The 21,888-nt window shown below is 41.2% G+C and overlaps 1 protein-coding gene across 1 annotated transcript; it reads right to left on the bottom strand.

Annotated features, from left to right (window-relative positions):
- Positions 1-3,037: 3,037 nt before the first annotated feature.
- efcab6 (EF-hand calcium binding domain 6) lies at positions 3,038-21,858 on the bottom strand. Its single transcript, XM_030046450.1, has 21 exons — positions 21,731-21,858; positions 20,667-20,742; positions 18,104-18,388; positions 17,910-17,990; positions 17,386-17,546; positions 15,881-16,076; positions 15,320-15,434; positions 14,430-14,536; positions 13,707-13,933; positions 13,377-13,440; positions 13,170-13,288; positions 11,319-11,489; positions 10,073-10,228; positions 9,134-9,341; positions 8,403-8,597; positions 8,088-8,291; positions 7,332-7,550; positions 5,300-5,483; positions 4,965-5,152; positions 3,922-4,071; positions 3,038-3,365 (listed from the first exon to the last, which is right to left on the bottom strand). Exons 1-21 carry the CDS (start codon positions 21,856-21,858, stop codon positions 3,243-3,245), a joined length of 3,357 nt encoding a protein of 1,118 aa, XP_029902310.1. The 3' UTR covers positions 3,038-3,242.
- Positions 21,859-21,888: the final 30 nt, after the last annotated feature.

Raw genomic sequence — 21,888 nt, 5'->3', positions numbered from 1 at the left:
GTAGGAGCACGAAATGCTCTACACTGTCTACTGTAATGAGACAGTCCTAAGCGGCCATATTTCCCCAAAAATACCACCTATTAGGAAACTTCCTTCGCAAATGAGACAGACCCATTGTCACTGGTACCTAATTCACTGAGAAGAACACTCGCCAAGTAAATGTGTGTTGTTATCTCCACAGTTTGTCCACCGGTCTCCACCACTGACTCAGCAGCAGATCCCACTTCTTCTTCAAAAGTTTATCCGTGAAGAACCGGAGAACCAGTCAGAAATCTCCCATGTGAACCATTAGTGGTTCCCTGTAATGTTGGTGTTATAATGCAGAAATATCCATTTAAAAGAACCGCTGAAACTGAAATAGGTCTGGGTGATAAAGACAAAACGAAACATCACAATCTCTTTCCCCAAACACCTCGATATTGATATTGTGACAGTATTGTAAGGATGACTGTTGGTGCTTTCATGCTATATTCACACACAAGAGTCATCAGTAATGTGCAAATAATAGAACAGCTACAACAGTCCAGTAAGTTCAGAAAACTGCATCCCCTTACTGTTGAGGCAGCCTTTAAAACCAAGAAGACATCACGTATGCCATATCACAATATTACAGTATTTAAAGTCCTGGATGATATGTAGTTTCATATCACAGTATCATTAAGATATCGATTTATCGCACAGTCCTGATGTGGAGCCAGATTCTGTCCAAATGTGGAGCCAGCGAGGCACGGATGCCTTTCAGTACCGCTGTCACTGTGGATGGGAAACGTCGGCGGCTACTGGCACTTGCTTTGCTTTTAGAGGCAGATATAACAGCGAACACGCAAGTTCTACCGTTTCACCGTCACGTCGCACCTTGCGGCTGCATGTTCTGTCCGTTTTCTCATATGAAAATTCAAAGACAGTTTGATAATTGTCCTAGCGGTGCTGCAAAGCCATGCGCCATTGTTAGTTGTAGGTGTAAAAGCATGATTAGCTCTGTCTGCATTGATTTATGTTGCGCCAAACGCAATGACCTTAAGTTAGGATATTTTCAATTTCATTTTTTTTTTTTTTTTTTTTTGCTTGGAACGCACACATCGAAAGCATGTAGTGTGTGAATCTGCAAGACACACAGCTTCACTGACATGAATTAAAAGCAGCACGCACAGTGAAAAAATGCCATTTGAACTCACCCAGTTAGTGTAGAGGATTTAAGTCGGGTTCAGGGATGAGGGTTTGAATTAAGTGAATTTATGGAAGGTCCTCACAAGTATAGCAATATAATAACTGTGTGTGTGTATGTATGTATGTGTGTGCATGTGCATTTGAAGAATGATAAGAAGAAAAGAGTGCTCCATCATTTAAAACACGAAGTAAAATGTCTATGGGAAGAAAAGGTTCCAGTAATAGAATAAAGGGACATATTTACTGTTTAAAGCAGAAAGATGGAATGAACTTTGATGAGCTTTCATCTCGGAGTTTCATGAAAAGCTGTCTGTTTGGTCTGACTCTCCCGCTTCAGCCCTCATTTGGACGTCTCTCACTTTGATGCTCTTATTCTGCCTCAATAGCCGTGCTGTGTTTCCTGTTTTAAAAAAAAAATAATAATAATGATAATAATAATAAAAAAAAAATGCTGTACTATTTATGCTGAGTTATTTCTTGAGGCATGCTTAAAGAAGTTAACAACTTCTGCTACTCGGACAATCTGCATATGAAGAGTTTCGTTCCAAAATGAAATATCCACCGTTTGAGAAAGGGGCGCTCGCTCTTGGAAAATGATTGACAGCAAACGCTCAAAGCAGACTTTTTTTTTTTTTTTTTTTTTTAATAAAAGTAGATGTCTTGTGTACTTGGTTGAGAAAATGGTCTCATTTTTTACTGGCTTGGTCATCTATATTTAAAAGATGAATGATGAACTTCAGGTATTTTTTTTTTTTTTTTGCCCTAAATGTACATATAGCAATTTGGAATGAAACTCTTCACATGGTATTGTATTTGCCAATGTTGTTGGGGACTTTTACATTTTTTAAACTGTAAAACAAGAAAAATGAAGACCCAACAGCCTGAAACTTTACTGTGTTGCTCCTGGAGACAACTCTGTAAAATGTAAAGTACCTTTCTTTCTTAAAACCTAAGAATTCTGCTTCTTCTCTGAGAGATTATTCACCAATTGAATAAAACCTTATCTGTGACCGGTGGATCATGTTTCCTTTTTTCCATCCACGCTATTCCTTTGTCTTCCTTCTGCTTTATTTCTTGTTCTACCTTGGAGCGAGGAGAAAAAAAAAGGGGGGTGAAAAAAATGGGAGGTGGTGAGGAAACTTCTTCCTTCTGGTTCTTCCCTTTTGTTCCAATCAAAGGTATCTGTGTCTCGTATCAATTATAGAGCCCAGAGCAGAGAGTTAATTTCCAGTAGCTAAACCCTTGCCGCTCTTTCTCTCTCTCGTTTTGTTCCGCAGGTCTTCCACACCTCTGCACATTCTAATGAGAACCCTCGTTCAAATAATTACATTAGTAATCCCGGGGGAGACCGGGTAATTTATTCGCGGACAGCTTTTTACTTTGCCATTAATACAACTACCTTTCATATACTCTTGTCTTTTTTCCAGTGCCCGCTCTCTCTCTCTCTCTCTCTATCTCGCTTTCTCTCCCGCCCTCACTCTATCTCTCCAGCCGTAATACTTCACCAATGCTGCGCTCTTTCTCTTAATTCTGATCATCCCTTTTCCATTTCCATCTCCTCATCGTTCCTTTAGATTCCTCAGATAATGATTCGCAGCCGTCTACCTCTCTCTCTTTCTCCCTCTCTCTCTCTCTCTCTTTCTCTCGCTGTCACTCTTTCACTGCTACTGTATATCTTGCTGTGATAGCGTCTCTCTTGAATGAATGGCAGACGTCCCCTCTATCTCCTTGTCATCCATCTCACTTCACACTTCACATCCGAACAAAAGATGCGCCCAGTGCTTCTAGTCGTCTGCATCATTAAAAAGGCACTTTATTGGATTGGCTTTGGAACACAAATCAGTGTCAGATAGTGGAGGGTGGAAAAAAAAATAAAAGAAGCAAAATCACAAAATCATATATCAGTCTCTCTCCGGTAATCTTTTTTTTTTTGCATGTTTTTTAATTTCATTCCTTTGATTGATCTATTTGTCATATCGTCTATAGATCAAATTTGGAATTACAAAGTCCTGCCGCTGCTGCGTGTGTGTGTGTGTGTGTGTGTATGTGTGTGTCGTCAAGTGATTGAATGGAGGTTAGCTCAGGAAAACCCGGAGGAAGTCGTTGTAGGAGATCTTCCCTGTGGCGCTGGCATCAAAATAAGAGCTGAGGTGGAAGAACTCCTCCGACGACAGATTCACATTGAAATGGCACAGCACCTGCAGGGCAAAAATAACAGGGATTGACTTGCGTGTGTGTGTGTGTGTGTGTGTGTGTGTGTGTGTGTGTGCGTGCGTGCGTTTTTGTGTGTGCATTTGAAAGTGTGTCCCAGTGTCTCGGTGGTGGGGGCTTAGCGTGTGTCATGGCTAACCGGATTGCTAATTGTTTCTATCGATCAGTAAATGGCAGGAACAATAAAACAGGAACGTCAGCTCTTTTCCTGGGCCAAAATGTCAGCTTAGTCTTGTTTCAACCTTCAGCTTAATTGAGCAATTAACATTGCTGATTGACTTGTAAGGGAACAGGTGTGCGTGGGTGTGTGTAGGTGTGTGTGGGTGGGTTTGTGTGTGTGTGTGTGTGTGTATGTGTGTGCCTGGGCTTGCAAGCTTGCACATGGTTCTTGCTTAGACATTTTGATAGAGGAGACACAAGCAGGGCTCAAACGGTTCCATCAATAATTCATTGAGCTCCAGTTTCTCTCTGAATGTTCGACATTACTTGGATCCTGCAGAGCAAGCGGCGCTCTGCAGGGCCGTGGACTGCGGCTCACCCCACCTTCATGAAGTCCTGTATGGTGATGTATCCTGTGCGGGCGCGGTCAAAGGTCCGGAAGCTGCGTCTCATCGAGCTCCAGGACAACTTGACCGCCTCGTATATCCTCAGCATGGATTCCACGCACTCTCTGCTCAGCACGCCCTGGTTCGCCTGAACCACGACACCGCATCGCGTCAGGTCCACATCAGAACCGGACCACACAGGACGAAGCCAGCCCAAACAGGATCAGGCAGTGGGAATGAGATGGGAATGACAAAGAAAACAACAAATAGAGGTGAGAACCCCCACATTATCTGGAACGTTTCTTGTTTTTTCCTCAAGCTGATACTCTCAACAAATTGAGTTTTTCTGTTCTGTTATGCTCAGTTATCAACTAAAGAGGTTTTGTCTGTAAAACTCATGTCTAGAGACACCACAGAACCATTCAGACAAGATGCAGGGGGTCTCTGCAATATTACACAGATGGTCGGTTCGGTCGAGACAATGCAGGTCTTTGTGATTCCAAAGTTGGTTTGGAAGGTTGCAGCTCATGGGTTGCCAGATTAGGCCCTCACCCACTCGCTCCAGTGAAGCTTGGGGCTCGGCTTAGTCGCTCAGTTGGGGGTCCTTTTTAGAGCATGCCCACCCGTGTGTCATTGTTCAAAGCTTCTTATACACCTCCCCATGCCAAAAAAAAACACAGTAAATCACCAAACTTGCCGAATTTTGCTTGTCATGGGAGGTGACAGTCGAGAGCCTGAGGGTGGGAGGTCCCTGCTGAGTTTACACAATCTGGCAACCCGACGTCGCCCATCACCACCCCCTCACATTCCAGAGCCCCCTCTCCCCCTTAACTATAACCTAGTTAAATTTGCAGCCAAGAAAACTACAGTAGATCAGAAATCAAACAGATAAAGGGAGAGGAAGGAGCAGAATGTGCTAATGTGCTGTTCAGTGTGTGTGTGTGTGTGTGTGTACTGCCAAAAGAACATGGCACTTCCCAGCACCAATTTTATACAAACATTAAAACATCATATATAATCGTTTTTCCTCTTTGTGTTTACCAATGTGGCGGGAAGGGGGAGTCTACGTCGCTCAAACATCTGTGTCCCCTCTGCTGGTTTGAGGTTCAGGAGGAAGTGACGGAGGAACATGGGATATGAAACTTGGCCGTTACGTGTGATGTCAAACTTCATAGCCAGATGCTCGAATTCCTCCTGAGTCACACTGATATTGAGAGACTGGAGGATGTCTGTAATTGAAAGTTTTATTTTGAACAACAAAAAAGAGAAAAAGAGAAAAAAAACAAACAACAACAACAGACAATGAAAAGTTTGTTCAAACACGGAGAACAGTGAAGCATGGTGTGTAGGTGTGTGTCACTACGGTAGCTCTTTACCCAGGAAGGAGGCAGTGGTGATCTCCCCTTGGCGGTGAGGATCCCTCTCATTGCACTTCCTCTGGATCTTCTTCCAGCAGCGCTGCACGTCCCCCCGCAGCCTCTGCTCCACGCTGCCTGAGGGGCTTCCTGTTCCCTGCCTTCCCGGCGTGGAGGCAGGCCTGGAGATACACTGGGGGGCAGACTAACAGAGGGACACAAGAAGGTCATGAGTAGGACTGCATTGATATGCTACAAAAAGGTGCATCGTGACAAACTATTTTAGGAGCATATGCAGAAAGAGCACACTATTTGAACTACGGAGCGTTTATTCCTCTGGTTGGGTTTGTGTGGCCACTGGCCAGTAAGAACACTGTAATTCAAACTGTCCACCAAGACGCCTGAAAACACAAGTCTCCGTCCTCTTTCAAGTGAAATGATTCAGTTTGTGAGAAGTAAGAACGTAATCTAAACCAATGATAGGGCTTATGGATATAAGAAGAAGAATTTAAGAATTTCCCAGTTTAGGATGAATATAGTACATCTACTTATCTATCTATCTATCTATATAAGGAGATGAATGTTCATATCTAATAGCAAGCAGCAGTCTCAGCAACAAGGTTACCAAATCTGAGTCTCTCAGAGCTAATAATTGCCCACTCAGCACCCACTGCACTGCTGGCTTGTCTGAAAGGTGCTTCCCTCAGTCTGTGGGCCTACCCAAGAATTATTCTATTTGTTTCCTCCAATTGATTAATGTGTTTTTTTTCTTACATGTCATAAGGGTTCAGGTCAGGCGTTGTCATTTTTTTTTTCTATAATCCATGGACCTGCAAAGCCCTTTGAGACTGATTAATGGCTCTAAACAAATTTCAACCTAAACTTGAAGTTGAACATTTGCCTGAGTTTCCTTTAGGTTCTCTGGTTTCCAAACACATGCTGGTCAGGTAAGATCATAAACTGTCTAGAGGCGTGACTGTGAGTGTGTTGATGTAACATGTAGTATGATGTAGTATGCCATGCAGAGCCCTTGGATATATGCTTGTGAACATGACTGATAACTGCATGATAACTCTCTTTTTATGCACCTTGTTGTGGCTGACTGTGAAGGAGGCACACAGTGGTTTCTTAGGTGAAAACAAGATTTTATTTATCATTCACAAACTGAATTTTTAAGTGTTCAGTAATCAGGGTTAGTTGATAAAAGACATCAAGATAGAACAATTTTTGCTTAATTTGTGGCACAAACTGGTGACATTAATTATGGCATCATTATTATTGTTGTTGCATTATTTATGGCATTTTATCACTTTTTATGTTGATTCTATGTGTATTTACATGTGAAGCATGTGTGTGTGTAATTTCTGTATTGTAAAACACTTTGCACTTGCATGAAAGGTGCTATATTATTCTAATTATTAGTAGTAGTAACGGTAGTGTTAGTATAATTATTATTACAAGCAGTCAGGCAGATTAACAAGAAACAGGGACTTTTATAATCTGCCGGTGATGTTATGAATAATTAGGTATATTGGAACAGCCTCTGATGGCAGGGATGACATCATAACTTTTAGAAATTGACTGCTAAAATTGGTATTATTAGCAAAGGCAGTGTTACATTGAAAGTTTGATGTGATTTACAATGTGTTGTGATCTACACTGAATCCATCGCCTACATGTCAAGCCACATATCTTGAGAAAATCTTTGAGCCAACTCCATGGCCAACCAAGTGTATCATTTTTTCCTCGTAACAAGCCTGGAGGGCTGAAAGTTACGTTAAAAAAATTTTTTAAAAAAATTAAAAAAAATAAAATAAGCTGTATTGCAAGTTGGTAACATTCAGCAAAAAGCCATACATTTCTGACAGAATTGTGCAGCCATGATGAGGTGACTTCATTTTCGATTGGCTATAGTGACTAAATTATTTCTTTCTTTGGTGCTTTTACCAGATCATCAACCAGACACCACCTTTTTTAGTATGACAACAAGAGAAACTGAAATAACAATACAGTCTGACAGATTAAAAGAGCCTGCTGTGGAGGTGTACTGTACCTTACAGTCTTGGAGAATGGCATCTGCAGTCTTTGGGCGACAGGATTTTGTTGTTGAGACTATTTCTCTGGGCTCAGGCGAGCAGGACAGGATGCTGTCGGTGGGACGCCCCGGTTGTGTGTGGGTGGTCTTGTTCTCTGCACCAAAACGTTTGAGAAATTCTCTGTACTGCAGCTTCCCCTGCTCATTCACAGGCATCTGATTCCACACACACTCAAACTGAGAGGCAGAAGGAAAGGCACACACACCCACACCCACACACACACACACAAAAGCACGCATGCACGATAATTTGCATCAGTAGGACTAATACCACAAAGTTGTAACCACACACTGAGAGCTACACGCACCACATAAATTGGCTTCACAGATGACTAACTTTCTACAGTAGTCAATAATTATCAACAACGATGAATTAGTTTTTGATTAGAATAATTAAAGAAAACATTTCAGACTAAAAAGAACGTAACTGGCAAATGCATCAAAATTTATATTCAGCTTCTTTGGGATCTCATTTGTAACCATGGAGTTATGCCAGCGTGAGTTGTTTCAGCTTGAAAGCACACAGAGAGTTTGGCTGGAAATGTGCTTGTTCTCTTGAATGTCTTATCTGTAACTTTCTGGAAATTACAATGAATAGAATTATGAACTGCAGCTCGTTTATAAACACATATTCCAAAATGACTTCATATAATGGATTAATGTTTTGTTTTGTTTTTCAAAGGAGTTTCTTTGTTTTGTTTTGTTTTGTTTTACCTGATTGCTTGTAAGCCTCATAAAGCAGCGGTCACAAAGCTTTCTGAAGTCATCTTTAGAGACTGTGCCATTCTGGTTGCGGTCCAAATCCATTATATCTTTGGTGATTTCATACAAGCGACCTGAGACGACTTCCTGGATCTTATGCAGATAGGTTTTGATCTCAAAAGCAGATCTGGCTGTGATGGCCCTGTCCTCAAATATCTGTAGCAATATGAAAAGAAACATACAATCCGTACATGTAAAAAAAAAAACATGTAACATACAGGCATGCACCATATACCATGAAGTGTCTTCGATAACTGCTGCTCTCACCAGCGGGCTTGGTGAGTTGAACGTGTCGAGGAAGACTTTCCAGTTAATGTTATAGTTCTCCGAGTTCAAGTCCACTTTGTTCAGTAAGTATCTGAACTGTTTGTCCGACAGGCGGGCACAAAAATTCTCCAGCACTTGACGAAAATGCAGAAGCTTGACTGTCCCCGTCCCACACGGGTCAAAGGATGAGAACGCCTGGAGGAGGTAGGAACACGGGAAGAGACACAGGACACATGAGTAGTGATGGCTGTTGCAGGGATCAAGTCAAAAACCTTGTTAATAGCTTGATGTGATCTGTCCCTTATAAGCGCTAGTAGCATAAGATACATCTGTTGTATGTTGGGTATCCTGTGTATGTTGTGTATTCTACATACGAACTGCTGTCTTTACTTATTTATTTATTCTCTGCTGGCTGTCCAACAAATTGCCCCTTGGGGATAATAAAGTTTACTTACTTACTTACTAAATACTTGTTTTTCTATATATTTATACTAGACGTCGAAGAGGAGGAGTGTTGCCATGCACCAAGTGATTGATGATGGGAAGTGAAGTTCAACTCAATCTCCAAAATTCCATAAATGGAAAAACAGTATATATATTCCATGATTTGTTGGGGAGTCAGAATGACACACAGCACTTTTTTCTTATACTTTGTAATTTATGCTGTGTAGAGTTGCCGGAAATTAAATGCTGAATGTGACACTGACTTGGCTTCCCTTTAAAGCCGTTACCTTGTGCAGATTAGGTGCTGACGCAGTGACTAGTTCCTGCATCCTGACCAGGGCTAAGGCTGGTCTGAGGTCCTGCAAGTTCTCTATGCGGCGGACGCCGTCTGGGGTAGCAGGAGGGGGCTCACACCTCTCTGCCGTATGGCCAAACGCAGACAGGAAGTGCAAGTAGCTTAGCAGCCTGTGCTTGCCATCCACAGAAACATTCAGCCTGGAGGGAAATGAGAGAGAGGCATAACACAGATGTATGGATTTCACATTAAATGTAGCGTGAGGTGATCTGATGACTTTTACAGTTGGTTTACACACTCAGCACGTGAAGGCGCTGCGTAGTGTTACAGAAACAAAGTAATTCCACCAGTAAGAAAGCAAAAGGGCTGGAACAGAGCATTGATGATGAATCCCCAACAAATGTGGTGTTGTGCATCCTTCAGAACATTTTTTCAGCTTTTGTCGCCACTTGAAATCATGTGCTGGGCCAGATTCACTTCATTCATTTTGGAGAAGAAAAGTCCTTGTGAAGCTCTAGTTCTTGCAACAGGGAAGGGGCTGATTGGTCAGACTTGGAGATGTTGGTGTTGCCACCAAAATGGATAAGAACCTGAATTATCAACAAGTGGAACCTGGTTGAATTTATGAAAGTTTGAAGGACTTCATTACTTAGAAATCACAACATGAACACATTTCTCCCACTTACTGGCCATTGTTATAAAGTCTGAGGATATGGATGAGATTATGTGATTTAGGCTGATATGATGGGCGTAATTTTACATAAAAGATCTTAAAATATCCAGCCAACCATGCAGGTTTCTCAGTGGAGTTCTCACTGTCATTATTTTTTATTCCTCTAATATAGAAAAATAGTGTGTGAGAGCATTTGTTGATGACTTTTGATCCAGATAAGTCACAATGAAAAGCAGCAGTATGTAAAAGGTGGTTTACGTGCGGAGGTGACGTATGAGCTGGTCTCGCTGGACTGAGCAGCCGTAAGTTTGGAGCAGGCTCAGCAGCTCCTCCACTTTTACTTTTCCATTTCTGGTCTCGTCCAGGCGAGTCAGCGCTTCGAACACGCCCTTGTGGTTATCCAACAATATCTGTCTGTGGACAAGAAGACACAAACATAACAGGTCACAAACAGGAAACTCACCATTTCTCCTGGTTCTACGGTGCCTTTATACGTTTGTATTCACAACATGATAGGAGATATTGTTAGGATTGGGCTTGCAGGACACAAAAACATTATACATTGTATTTAAAAAAAATCCAAATTTAGATAATTCTCAAAAGATTTTTTTCAAACTTGCATCCCTCAGGGAGGCTCCTCCAGCTTTCAAGCATTTGTTAAAATATTTGAGTTAAAATGTCTTTCTGCTTTCATAAATCAAAAGTACATTTCCACCACTAATTAATTACTCTACCTACAGCAACACTTGTAAATTAGAGGAAATTAATATGCCTGGGTACATGGCATTCACAGTTATTTATCAAGAACAAATTTTAATGATGGCTTAATAATAATCACAGCATGTGCAAAATGTTTCTACGCCGGGCTGAAATTACTGCAGAGCTTTGTTTATCCAAATCCCAAGAGTATGAAGCCCATTCAGGAGAGTAAAATATGTGAAACACTGAAATGTATTGACACCCTAGAGTCTAGGCCAAAGCTTGTTCAGAATATGAAACAAAACAGTGCCAATATGTATCTATAAAACATGCACCTAGACCCTCTGTATGGTCTAATCTGCAGTGTAAATATTCAGCCTGTCTCAGTACTACAGCTACAGCAATTGTTTTGTTTTGTATTTTTATAGCATTAAGCCAGGTATTTGAGGCAGTCAGCAATTATAATATAAATAGATCCACACACACATTCACGTTAAGTATTCCAAAGCAATAAAATGCATTTAATGTTGATTTCTCTAAACGTGTTTTTATCTAGGCCCAAATCATGGAATAGATAGATAGATTAGTTTTAGATTTTCTTCATATCAAATTAAATTTAGTGCATTTAATGAAGTAAAAAAAAAAAAATAGACAAAGCAGAACATTTTTGAGAGTGGTTGGATTTTTATGCCACAACAGTATTTAACCCAAAATATGTAACTGTTTTCCTCATTAAAGATCCTGGACAGGCACAGGGGAAAACACTCAGTTATCATATTGAAATGCCAAATGCTTCTGTATTTACTCTATTTGTTCCAGTGAAGCAGCATCATCAGAGGAGGCCAGTTTGTCAGCTTGGTGTGGGGTTACAGTGTGGGTCGGCTTCTGTTTGTGAGGCCACAGTTCCTCCTCATCAACTCCCAGCTTATTCAGGAAGTCAGCAACTGTCACGAAGCCACGCCCCTCTGTGTCATACCTGTCAACCGCACAGGATCACAGGTCATGGATCAACAGCCAAAAATAGCTTTGTGCAGAACAGAGCGGGGGAATAGAGCAGACTACCTGCCTGGATCCATAAATGCATTGCTCCACTCATTCCTGCCATAGGAATCCATGGAAATTGCTATGAGATTACTCATGTCCAAAAAAACTGACTCATGGTGAGGAAAATACAACACCATCAACAAATGTTGTATATAAAGCGGTTTACAGGACATGAACTACATGCTTTTTGTACCCCTTATCAGAAGTTATACTATGTCATTAGTATACTAAGTTATACTACGTCATTATAGTTATCATTCTTGTTTGACAGTTTTGTAGTTTCTAGCATGTTTTTTGTTATATATTAGTGAGCAAGTTTGCAAGAGGCCATGCATGGGAATTTGGGAGTAAAACCAAGTTTCTTATAATTTAAATTGAAATGCCATCATTTCACATTCTCGTAGCTAACGATAAATCATGGTTCCACAGTTAATTCCTTATGATGAGTATGGCTTTGCTAGGGAACGAGATTTTTACCAGATTTAACTGTAATGAAACCCACTCACTCACTCACTCACTCACTCACGGGATCATGGTTAGCTGTTAATGTGCTCCATTTGTTTTTCACTGTTGCTGAAGTAGCTACTGGCTATTATGTGAAATGTGTAACTGTGGCTGTGAAAAAAAAAAACCCATTAAGTTAACCATTACTGGTTCTTCATCCAAACCAAACTTAAAAATCATCGGCTGCCATAAGGTCAGGTTGGGAAAAATGGCATGTACTGGTCAGGTTTTGGAGCATATCCGATCATCTGGGAAGCGAGCTTAATGCAACTCACATCAGAGGTACAACTAGAATTGCACTATTACGTTCACCACATGCAGGTGTTCAGTATATGATTATCTGTTGTTTATGTCTGCTTATTTGGCTGACAACATTTTAATTGTGAATTGCAGCCTGTTGCAATGGAAGTTCGAGCAGAACTCTTTTCAGTGCACGTATGTCCGCAGACACGAGCATCACTCAGGTGGTCCCTGGAGGTGCACTGATTCATTGTAAATGAAAACAGAGGCTGCGTTTTATTTTGGGTTTCAGAATATGGGTGTAGATGGCGGTGCTTGGCATCTATGACACTCTGTGACCTTGTTATTTCCAGAACTTGACACTTGTGCTCTGTAGACAATAATATTAAATCCAGTTGTTCATGCAGGCACAGTGAGGAACACTTAAAGCGATTTTAGACCACTTCAGCTTCTGAAACACGGCCGATTACTTGTACAAAACTGAAAGAAAAGGAAGGAAAATGTGTTTTGTGGACTTTCACCTACAAGACAGGCTGCTTTAAATGAACTTGAATGAAGAGGCATTTGCAGGATTGATCTGAAATTTGGACATGTTTATCTGCAGAACGTGCAAGAGCTTTTGATGAAGCGGGGTGAAGGGGATGGCAGAAGAGGTCAGGCGTCAGGCCACTACAGAAATTTAGAAAGCTCAAACCTTGAAATAATAATAAGCTGGCTGTAAACTGTAAGGTGGAAAGACTGACTCACATTGTCAGGGTTCATTTTACTGAGACAAAATGCATGTAACATTACTCAATGTAGCTTTAACTGTATGATGCAGCATTTGCAATGTCATTCCAGTAGTTTTATGTTCTCTTGACTCTCTTACCTCGACCATAGCCGTTCAAAGTCATCAGATCTGATGGGTAATTTGTAGGTGAAGAGAAAATACTTCAAAGCCTTTTTAAAAATCAGGCTCCGACCCTCTGCATCAACCCGACACAGTTCCTGATGGGCGGAAGTATGAGCACAGATCTTAGCATTATATAGGGGCTTTCTATGAGTGCAGAGTCAGTGAGCCACTGCTTATGCTGACCTGAGACATGGTTCTCCACTTGTCCCGTGCATCAGAGACTAGTAGTGCATGGAGCTGGTCTTGTCTGTCAAGAACAAAGTTACACACATAGACACACACATAATATCACACAACTACTTGGCAGTGCACATAAGTGCACATAAGCACTCAACTTAGGCCCTTTTCTCGAACTTAAGACAAGTGCACACTCTATTAGTGCTATCTGTGTCTTTGTATTGTGTATTTTCACAATCATAAAAGTTTCACAAGCCTACTAATTAAAACTAATAAAACTGTCTAATCTCTAATAAATAAATCTGTCTTGGCTTGACCACAGCACCCCAGACTCACACATTGGCTGTTTTCCGCTTGTTGTGATGGCCATTATTTTCCATAATGTTGCAGAACTCAGTGTAGTTGAGGTTTCGTCCAGGTTTCAGGCCTATCAGATTCAGCAGATGCTGGTACTCCTCTCCCCAGTAAGCATATCCCAAGCTGAAGTACAGCTTTTTGAAGTCACGGCAGTCAACCAAACCATCGTGATTCTTGTCCATCAGTCGGAAAGCTTTCATGTTGTCCTGATTGAGCAGATAAGAAGGCTGGTGAGCTCAAGAGTTTGATAAGTTGAAAATTTGTGTGTGCATTCACGTGCTGCTGGATATCACAAAAACCTATTTCCTACATCGGAAGTCCCATGAGTACGATTTAAAGTTGGATGGTGAAGTGGAAAGTTGACACAGTGATCTTTAAGGTTCTCAACAAGGCAATAAACAACAAAGAAAGGGGGGTTTTGCTGGTCAGCTACTATGGCCACTTTCTCACATAATTTTTATGCCTTCCCAATTCTTAAAGACACCAACAGCACTGTAGCAAATACTTTTTTCAAGCAAGCAGCAGCCAAATGCACAAAATCCTTTTCAGGACATCTATGTTTCTTTATCGTTTGTCTGTCAGGTTTGATTTTCTACCAAAATAGCATGTGAAAGCAATGTTATTCACTGGCTGATTTAGAAGTCCCTGATATCGGACTTTCCCACCAGCACATGAATGCATAATATCCACCATCCCGCTCACCCCAAGGATGATCTTGATCCTGTTCTTCATGTCAGCCAGGTTTTTTTCTGCAGCCGAAATCTCGTCGCAACCCTCCACACCCTGCTGACTGTCTCTGGCCAAGAAATCTACAGAAACCATTTGGAAATGAGATTTGAAATCACAGTTTGATGTTACGCCTTCTCTAAGGCACAATGGAGAGTTTGAACAATTTACCGGTTCCCCTAATTCCGTATTTTTGTGTGGGAATTACACTCAACAAATTAGAATTTTGTTCCTTTTGGTGAATTGTATCGTTTGTGTTTTTTCCACAGAGTACCCTTCATGTCTGGCAGCCACACTGGGCATTTAACTGCCTGACCTAATTTACATTTAATTAGAAGCTCACTTGTATTCTAAATCTAGGAAACTCCATTTTTATGCCTTGCAAACATGACAAACTTTAGGTCCTGGCTTTGTTTAATGATTCTTCCTTTTTTTGTTATTTTTCTTCTATTTTTTTTTTTTAGAGAATACAAATTAGAGCGATGCCCTGCTGCTCAGCTTTCTGCTTCCAAAGCACATAATTAGCCCAAACAAGCAGAAATGAGTGTGATTCTGAGTCTGTGTGCTTCTCCTCTCCACTAATGAGAGACGAAGAGGCTCACTCTTACTCTATTTATAATCTGGGATGATTTCTCCAATGGCTCATGTGCTAAGAAAGACATCATTTCAGAGGAAGCGGGGGGGCTTGTGTTTGATCACCATGGGTGGGGCAGGAGTTGGGATGGAGATGGGGCGGGGGAACTGGTGGGGAGTCGGAAGGGATTTTTCAAATCTCTATTTAAACATTGAAAACCCTGCCATGCAGAACTGATAGGATTGCTGACGCCGCTGGTCAAGATGTTCTGTCTGCGGTTCTTCTTTCTTACCATCATATTTAGCCTGCAATGCTGAAAGGCTGAACCGCCCGTCTTTGAAACCAAGCAGTTCAGTCAGCCTGTGGAAATTGTTATCGTCCAAGGTGATGAAGCAATCCTCTAGCATCTGGGAGCGAAGCAGAAAAGGTTGGGGAATACAAGCAGGCCATTTTCAGGCCAGTTTATAGTGACTTTTGAATTTAGACTCATACTTATTTGACATGTACAACAGGTACACAAAGAAATTTGATGCTGTCTGACACTTGTCAAGACAGTTACACAATGACTACTGTAGCTGCAGGACAAAATGTAACATGACCTGGCATAGTAAAGACAAGATGTCCTACGTGACAGTGGACTAAACATTAGCAAAAGTTGAAAAATTGCTCCAGTGTATTCTGTAAGCACTGACATAGTAACCTTTGCATCATGAAGCCTCTGCATTGGTAAATAACTAGTACAACTAGTTTGATACATAGCAAAAGAAGCATAAGTTACATAGGTGCAAAGCATATCTGTCTAAATTTATTTACTTTTGAGGGGTCCTGTAGCTTCTGGTCCCACCCTGCTCACCTTCCGTAGATCTGTGCCTGAATAAGTCTTTGCTGAGTTGTGGGTGATAACCTGCATACGGGCAGCAAGGGTGGTTCGCAGTTGCTCTAACCTCTCTTTCATTCTCTTGAAAATATCGTCCAGGACGCTCTGGGCGCTAGAGGGAGGCTGATGTTCCCCAGCTGAGACCTCTGTAGTCTGAGGTGATGTGTTTTGTCTGTGAAGAGATTTGAGGAATGCTAACAGAGAAGCAGAGTTGGTATTGAAACAGTGTAGTCAGAGCTGCTGTAAAGACCACCTGAGTCAATCCCAAGACCAGGACCAGTCGAATTTGAGTCAAGCCCAGATCGAAAGGGGGCTGAGATCAAGTCAATACTGAGACCAGAGCAAATCAAGTCCTCTTCAAACCCAAGCACAATAGTGTACAAGTGTTTCCAAGTGTAACAGCAATGCTCAATGCTCCATGGTCAACAGAGATGTAGATGACAGGAGCTGACTGATCAATGTACAGATACAGTTAGTATTATAATAAGTATACACAAGGTATACCTTAAATTGTTTGTCAGGCTGAGGAGAAAAAGGACGAAGATGAACCAGGGAGGAGATGTAGAGGTGTCTGAAAATTTGTAGGCAATCAATATCTGATAGTGATTGAGACCAACAAAGAGTCAAAATACATACAGGACTGAGGCAAATCCAAGATGTAAGGAAAAAAAAATATTGAGACTGGGCTTTGCACCTTGTTTTGATATTTAACAGCTATTTAACAAAAAGCTGAAAAAAAGCTTAGAAAAAAAGGTGTTTTAGGAGTGACGATGGCATTCCTTCACTGTAAATATAGCAGTAATGATCATAACAACTGTCTCTCTCTTTCTCTGTCTCCTTACCTCTCAGCAGAGTAACTGTCACTGGAGCTGGATGACGATTCTGTTGTTTCATCTGGTAGTGGTACTCCCAGGTTTCTTAGGAAGTCAGTGTAGCAAACCCAGCTCAAACGGCTACCAGGCCTGGAGCTAGTGTAGGGCTCACAAAGCCTAGATACAACACACACACACACACACACACACACACACACACACACACAAATAAAATGTGCGTACCTACAAAACCTTTACACAGCACTCTGCAAAACCCTAAACCAGGTTGTAGTCAACAGGGTTGTCTTGTAGCTGTTGAAGGTACTACATGTAGCATTTCACCACTAATAAATTGTTATATTAATTTTAGACATTATTATAATTACCATAAGCAAATGTCAGCCTCTGTACTGCATTTTACATTATGTGCCACCAAGATGGATTTTGGTGGGAAAACTAGATTGCTTTGCAGGAGGAGGAAGCAATGTTCTTCCTGCACAAACTGAGATAATTCTTTAGAGTAGTTTGAGTTTGAGTGAAACAATAACAACACTCAACACTCAACTGACAAAAAAAAATGGGAATTGAGTGTGAAATTTTAAGATTGAGTATACATGGTCCTTATTATCAAGTGTTTTTTTTTGTTTGTTTGTTTGTTTGTTTTCTTACCTCTTGAAGTGTGTGAGTGAGATGGGCAGGCCGTAGCGGACTATGACCGTCCTCAGATCTTCCCGTTTGACATGTCCAGTCTGCTGAGGGTCACACAGCTTCAGAGCCGCCAGCACCGATCCGAGCTGCTCGCACAGTCTGTCTAGCAGCAAGCTCTCCACCTAAAATAGCATGCACACACAAACACCCATACATTACACAGACACGCATTCAGTAAACACACACATGTGCAAATGAAGTAACCCCATAAAGACATACAGTAAACACATACTCATCTATATTTCCACATACAGCACACATCCACAACACGCACACAGGCATGCATGCATATGATACACAAATGCACATATATACAATAGCACATGCACATACAGTACACACATAGACAGATACACAAACCCTTCATTAATAATTAACCATGCTTTTTTCTTTTGATCTCATCCCGTGTTTTCTTCTCTGTTTGATCCTATCATGTGTGGTGTTATGTGTGATACGTGATCACAGTGTTGTGTTAACACACTCACTATTCTCCATGAAGCAGATGCCGGAGACGTGTTATCAGCCCTCTGTGTGTTCTGCTTCTCATCTGATGCTTTTTGCTCCTCCTAGGAAAAAACGATGGAGAAATGTCTAGTGCACACACATGGCCATACAACCAGGCATCCAATCACACACATAAGCACTTGGGTGTACAAGCGTAAAGTCTTTTTAGTAATACCGCAGTCTTTTCTGTGTCGTCCAGAGGCTCAGCAGTGGCAGTCGCGGAGTGCAGCAGTGCCACCCTGTCCTTTGGAGGGGACAAACGGCTGGGATTGAGTCTTTCCAGGGTGGGTAGCTGGATGAATCCCATGTGCTCCGGGTCCAGCGTGTTGAGCAGGTCAGTGATCTGGAAGCAGCTGAGACGGGGCCGTGGGTGCTGGCCTGTCTTGGGCCTGGTCAGGTGGAAGTGGGGCACCTTCAGCGCAAGCCGCAGGTCTGCCCTGGTGATCCAACCTGCTGCTTTCTAGAGAGACAAGCTCCATCAGCTGTCTTCACCTCAGTGTATACCAGAGATAGTCAATACATAAGAAGGTATTCCACCCATAGGAATATATGAGCCTACTTCCAAGGGTGCACTGCAGAGTGCTCTAACTGTGCTAATCAGAGTAAAATCAACACTGATCAATGGGACTTTTCCATAAAATCGCCTCTCTATATTATGACTTTTTTTTTTTTTTCTTAAATGTGCATAGGTGGAAATTACATTGGTTAAGACGATACACATTTCCATGTCTATAGTTTAATGAAAACTGGTACCATTTAACCATTTAATTTCTGGTTACACAATGAATCCACATCATACAGCCTCAGCGCTAGTGCAAATCTCCTAAAATTGCCATAATTCTAAAACCATCAATTTCACATTAGCTTATAATTATGTCCTCATTATAAATATGGGGCCACGAAAATACAACAAGTCCAGTTATTGAAATATAAAATATAAAATATTTGCAAATCACATGTAATGATCATTTTATAGCAGTTAGCTCCATTGACCGCCATATAGTCTACTTTGTTTAGCAAGTACTTGGCACTGCCCCCAATGGCCAAAAGGCTGTACTGCACTCCTTCTTCTGCCTCACAGCAGTCAGTCAGTGGCCACGGTTTGGCTTTCACTCTCTATGATGGATACACTAAGGTATGTAAAATACTAGGGACACATACTTTTTCAGGAAATACACAGAGATGAATCTAAGTACAATATATTACCCCTTATGTATTTCCTTTATTAAATCTATTATCATTAAGTAACAAGATGATTTAGAGAAGGATTTTTAAGCTTGCTGACAATGAGTTGTGGATAGTTATCAGGAAGGTGTTAATGTTTTATACATTCAGTGTCAGTCACATGTGGTTGTTACAAGCTGTTGTGTGGCACAAATGTGTTTTTTTACCTGAATTTATCCAGGAAACGTGATTGAGATTGTCAGTAACACCCTGCTTCCCACTTACACAGCGATACAGATTCACACCTGGGATTCACTGCCTTGCTTTCAGTGCTTTGCTCAGAGGCACCTAAACCAGCAACCTCTGCCATTCACCAGTCACTTCTCCAACTTCTCGACTGCCACTGCCCAAATTTAGTGTTTCAGTTCCAGGTCTCATCAAGCATGAGTTATTGTGAATGTGGTTCAGTTAAAGAAAATACTGTATATATGTGCATTTTTGTAGTTTTAACAAAAAACATACATATTTATATTTTTTAATTCTACAATGTACATACAAAATACACTTTAAAATTTGTGGTTGTGCATTGTAATATTATGATGGTGCTAACTATAGCTTGGCACAGCAAAGCTTCCATCTGATGTGTATGTTGGATGGTGAATCATACACAAACATTGTGAATCATTGCAAGTCGGCTTCGCTCTTGAACATTTCCCCAGAGATGGTCTAAAAATCATGGTTGGCTTCGAACCTGCCTGAGTGAAAAAAGCTCATTATTGGCTGGCGGTGTGAGGACACTCTTGTTTGATCTCCCACCCGCTGAATAGATTATTAAAACAGTTGATGGAGGGATTTTTTTTTCTTCCTCGTGCCATTAAAAGGAGGAGATTCTGGCAGATAGATACGTGTGATCCATATCTGGGAGAGGCTTCACACACACATGCGCATGCACACACACACGCACATACTCAGCGTACTTCCTTAAACTTGGAAACCGATTGTTGTTTTGTGAGTGGCGGCGGCAACATCAAACATAACTGTGAATTAATACGAAAATTCACCCCCTCTTCCCCCCAAAGTTTAGTCGAACTCCAAAGTTTCATCCAGCTGAAGTAGACTGATTTGAAATTAAAGAGGCAGAACTCGATGCAGAGGCGTGTTGAAGGGGACGGTTGTCAGATGAACATATGGCTAGTGACTGAGTGGCTAACCAGTGGCCATATGCAATCATCTAATCATGTTTATGGCCATCAAAAAGCTGCGGATGATGATCGGCTCATCTGTAAAGCTGCCTGGAGTTTATATTTAATGCATACACCTGAGCATGTGCCTTTGTCTCTAAGCAATCTGCCAAGACTACTCCCTTGTGTCTTGTCTGATCACACTCAAAATCACTACAGCCTTGTCTTTAACACTTTTTTTGCGTGGCAGTCACACTGTGTGTGGTTGCACAAATGAGGGAAAGGTTTAAAGGCATGATGGCAAAAACAATTCAGTGTGTCTTGTGCAAAATTCAGAGGTTGATCATCACAGATGTACTTTAGTGCATCCTTTCTTCCTTTCCTGACACCGACCTTGTCCAGGAGGTGGAAGATCTCCCTCAGATAAGGGTAAAAGTCCTGCAGGTCTGGATCAGGCTGCTCAGAAGCACTAAAGAGGGGGCAGGAGAAGAAGAAGAAGAAAAGACACAACAGCATAGATATACATGGCAGTGGTATTGATACAACTCAGTAACGCAGTGTTGTTATTCTAGCATTAGCCTTTATGTCAACTATCCAACAGTCAAAGCTGCAGACATGCTTACAGGACTGTAAATCAAAATGAGAGCACATAATCATACCATTGTATTTGTTGTTACAGAACAGCATTTCATACAGTTCATCTAATGTGCATTAGAATTTTGGGGGCAGCTCTGTTTTCTACTTGAATGATGCTCTTGCGGTTATTCTAATGTTGCCTGTATATTTAAATACTTGCAATACATAGAGCTTCTGTTTACTTGTTAATGTTCATGCATTTGTTCAAGGCAAACTCTGCAGTTTCAAATGGGAGGCCATATCACTTTGTTTGCTGATGTTAAGCATGAGGCTGAGGAAAGATAAAACCCCTCAGGTTCACGCCAAAACTAATTACCCACAGAATTAATGCCAACATTTTTAAATGTTGAATCTAAACTGATGTCAAATGTACACAAAAACATAAACATTAATATCAGCAAACTGGGGGAAATGCTCTTATATTTTGGGTTGTAATGGCATAAGAGTTGTCCTGAAATCTAAGGCATTTCTAAGTTCTATTCTTTGGAGAATTGAGTGGCGTTTGTGGTTCTTTACCACATAATAACAAGGTGGGGTGCCCTCCCCTTTGAAGCTGCATAGCCTGCCTTTAAATAAAGGTGTGTGTGTGTTGAATGGGATCTCTATTTTCTGTGGTATCGAATCCGAATCAAGAATCGGGGAATTTCACTGACACTGGTATCAACTACCAAAATTCTGGTACTGTGAAATCCTTATTCTCTATATTCTGCAGACCTTTTGCCTTAACTCACATACTGTCTGATGCCTCTGTCAACAAAAACTGTTAAAGACTACCCCCAAAAAAGGGATTTTTTTCTTCTAAGGTGATATTTCAAACTGACCTGTCAGTGTGAGCAGTCATGTTGCCATCCTCTTTGACTGGGCTCATGAAATGGCCAAGGAAGTGTCTCCATTTCACTTGCCCTGTTGCTTGCACCCCATAGCTGCACAAAATATAACCCACATGCATACGCACATGAAAAAATTATTAAACAGAATA

This window comes from Myripristis murdjan, chromosome 23, assembly GCF_902150065.1.
Source record: "Myripristis murdjan chromosome 23, fMyrMur1.1, whole genome shotgun sequence".
Lineage (NCBI taxonomy): Eukaryota > Metazoa > Chordata > Actinopteri > Holocentriformes > Holocentridae > Myripristis > Myripristis murdjan.
Note: the sequence above shows the minus strand (reverse complement) of the source record. Positions and strands in the feature narration are given on the sequence as shown.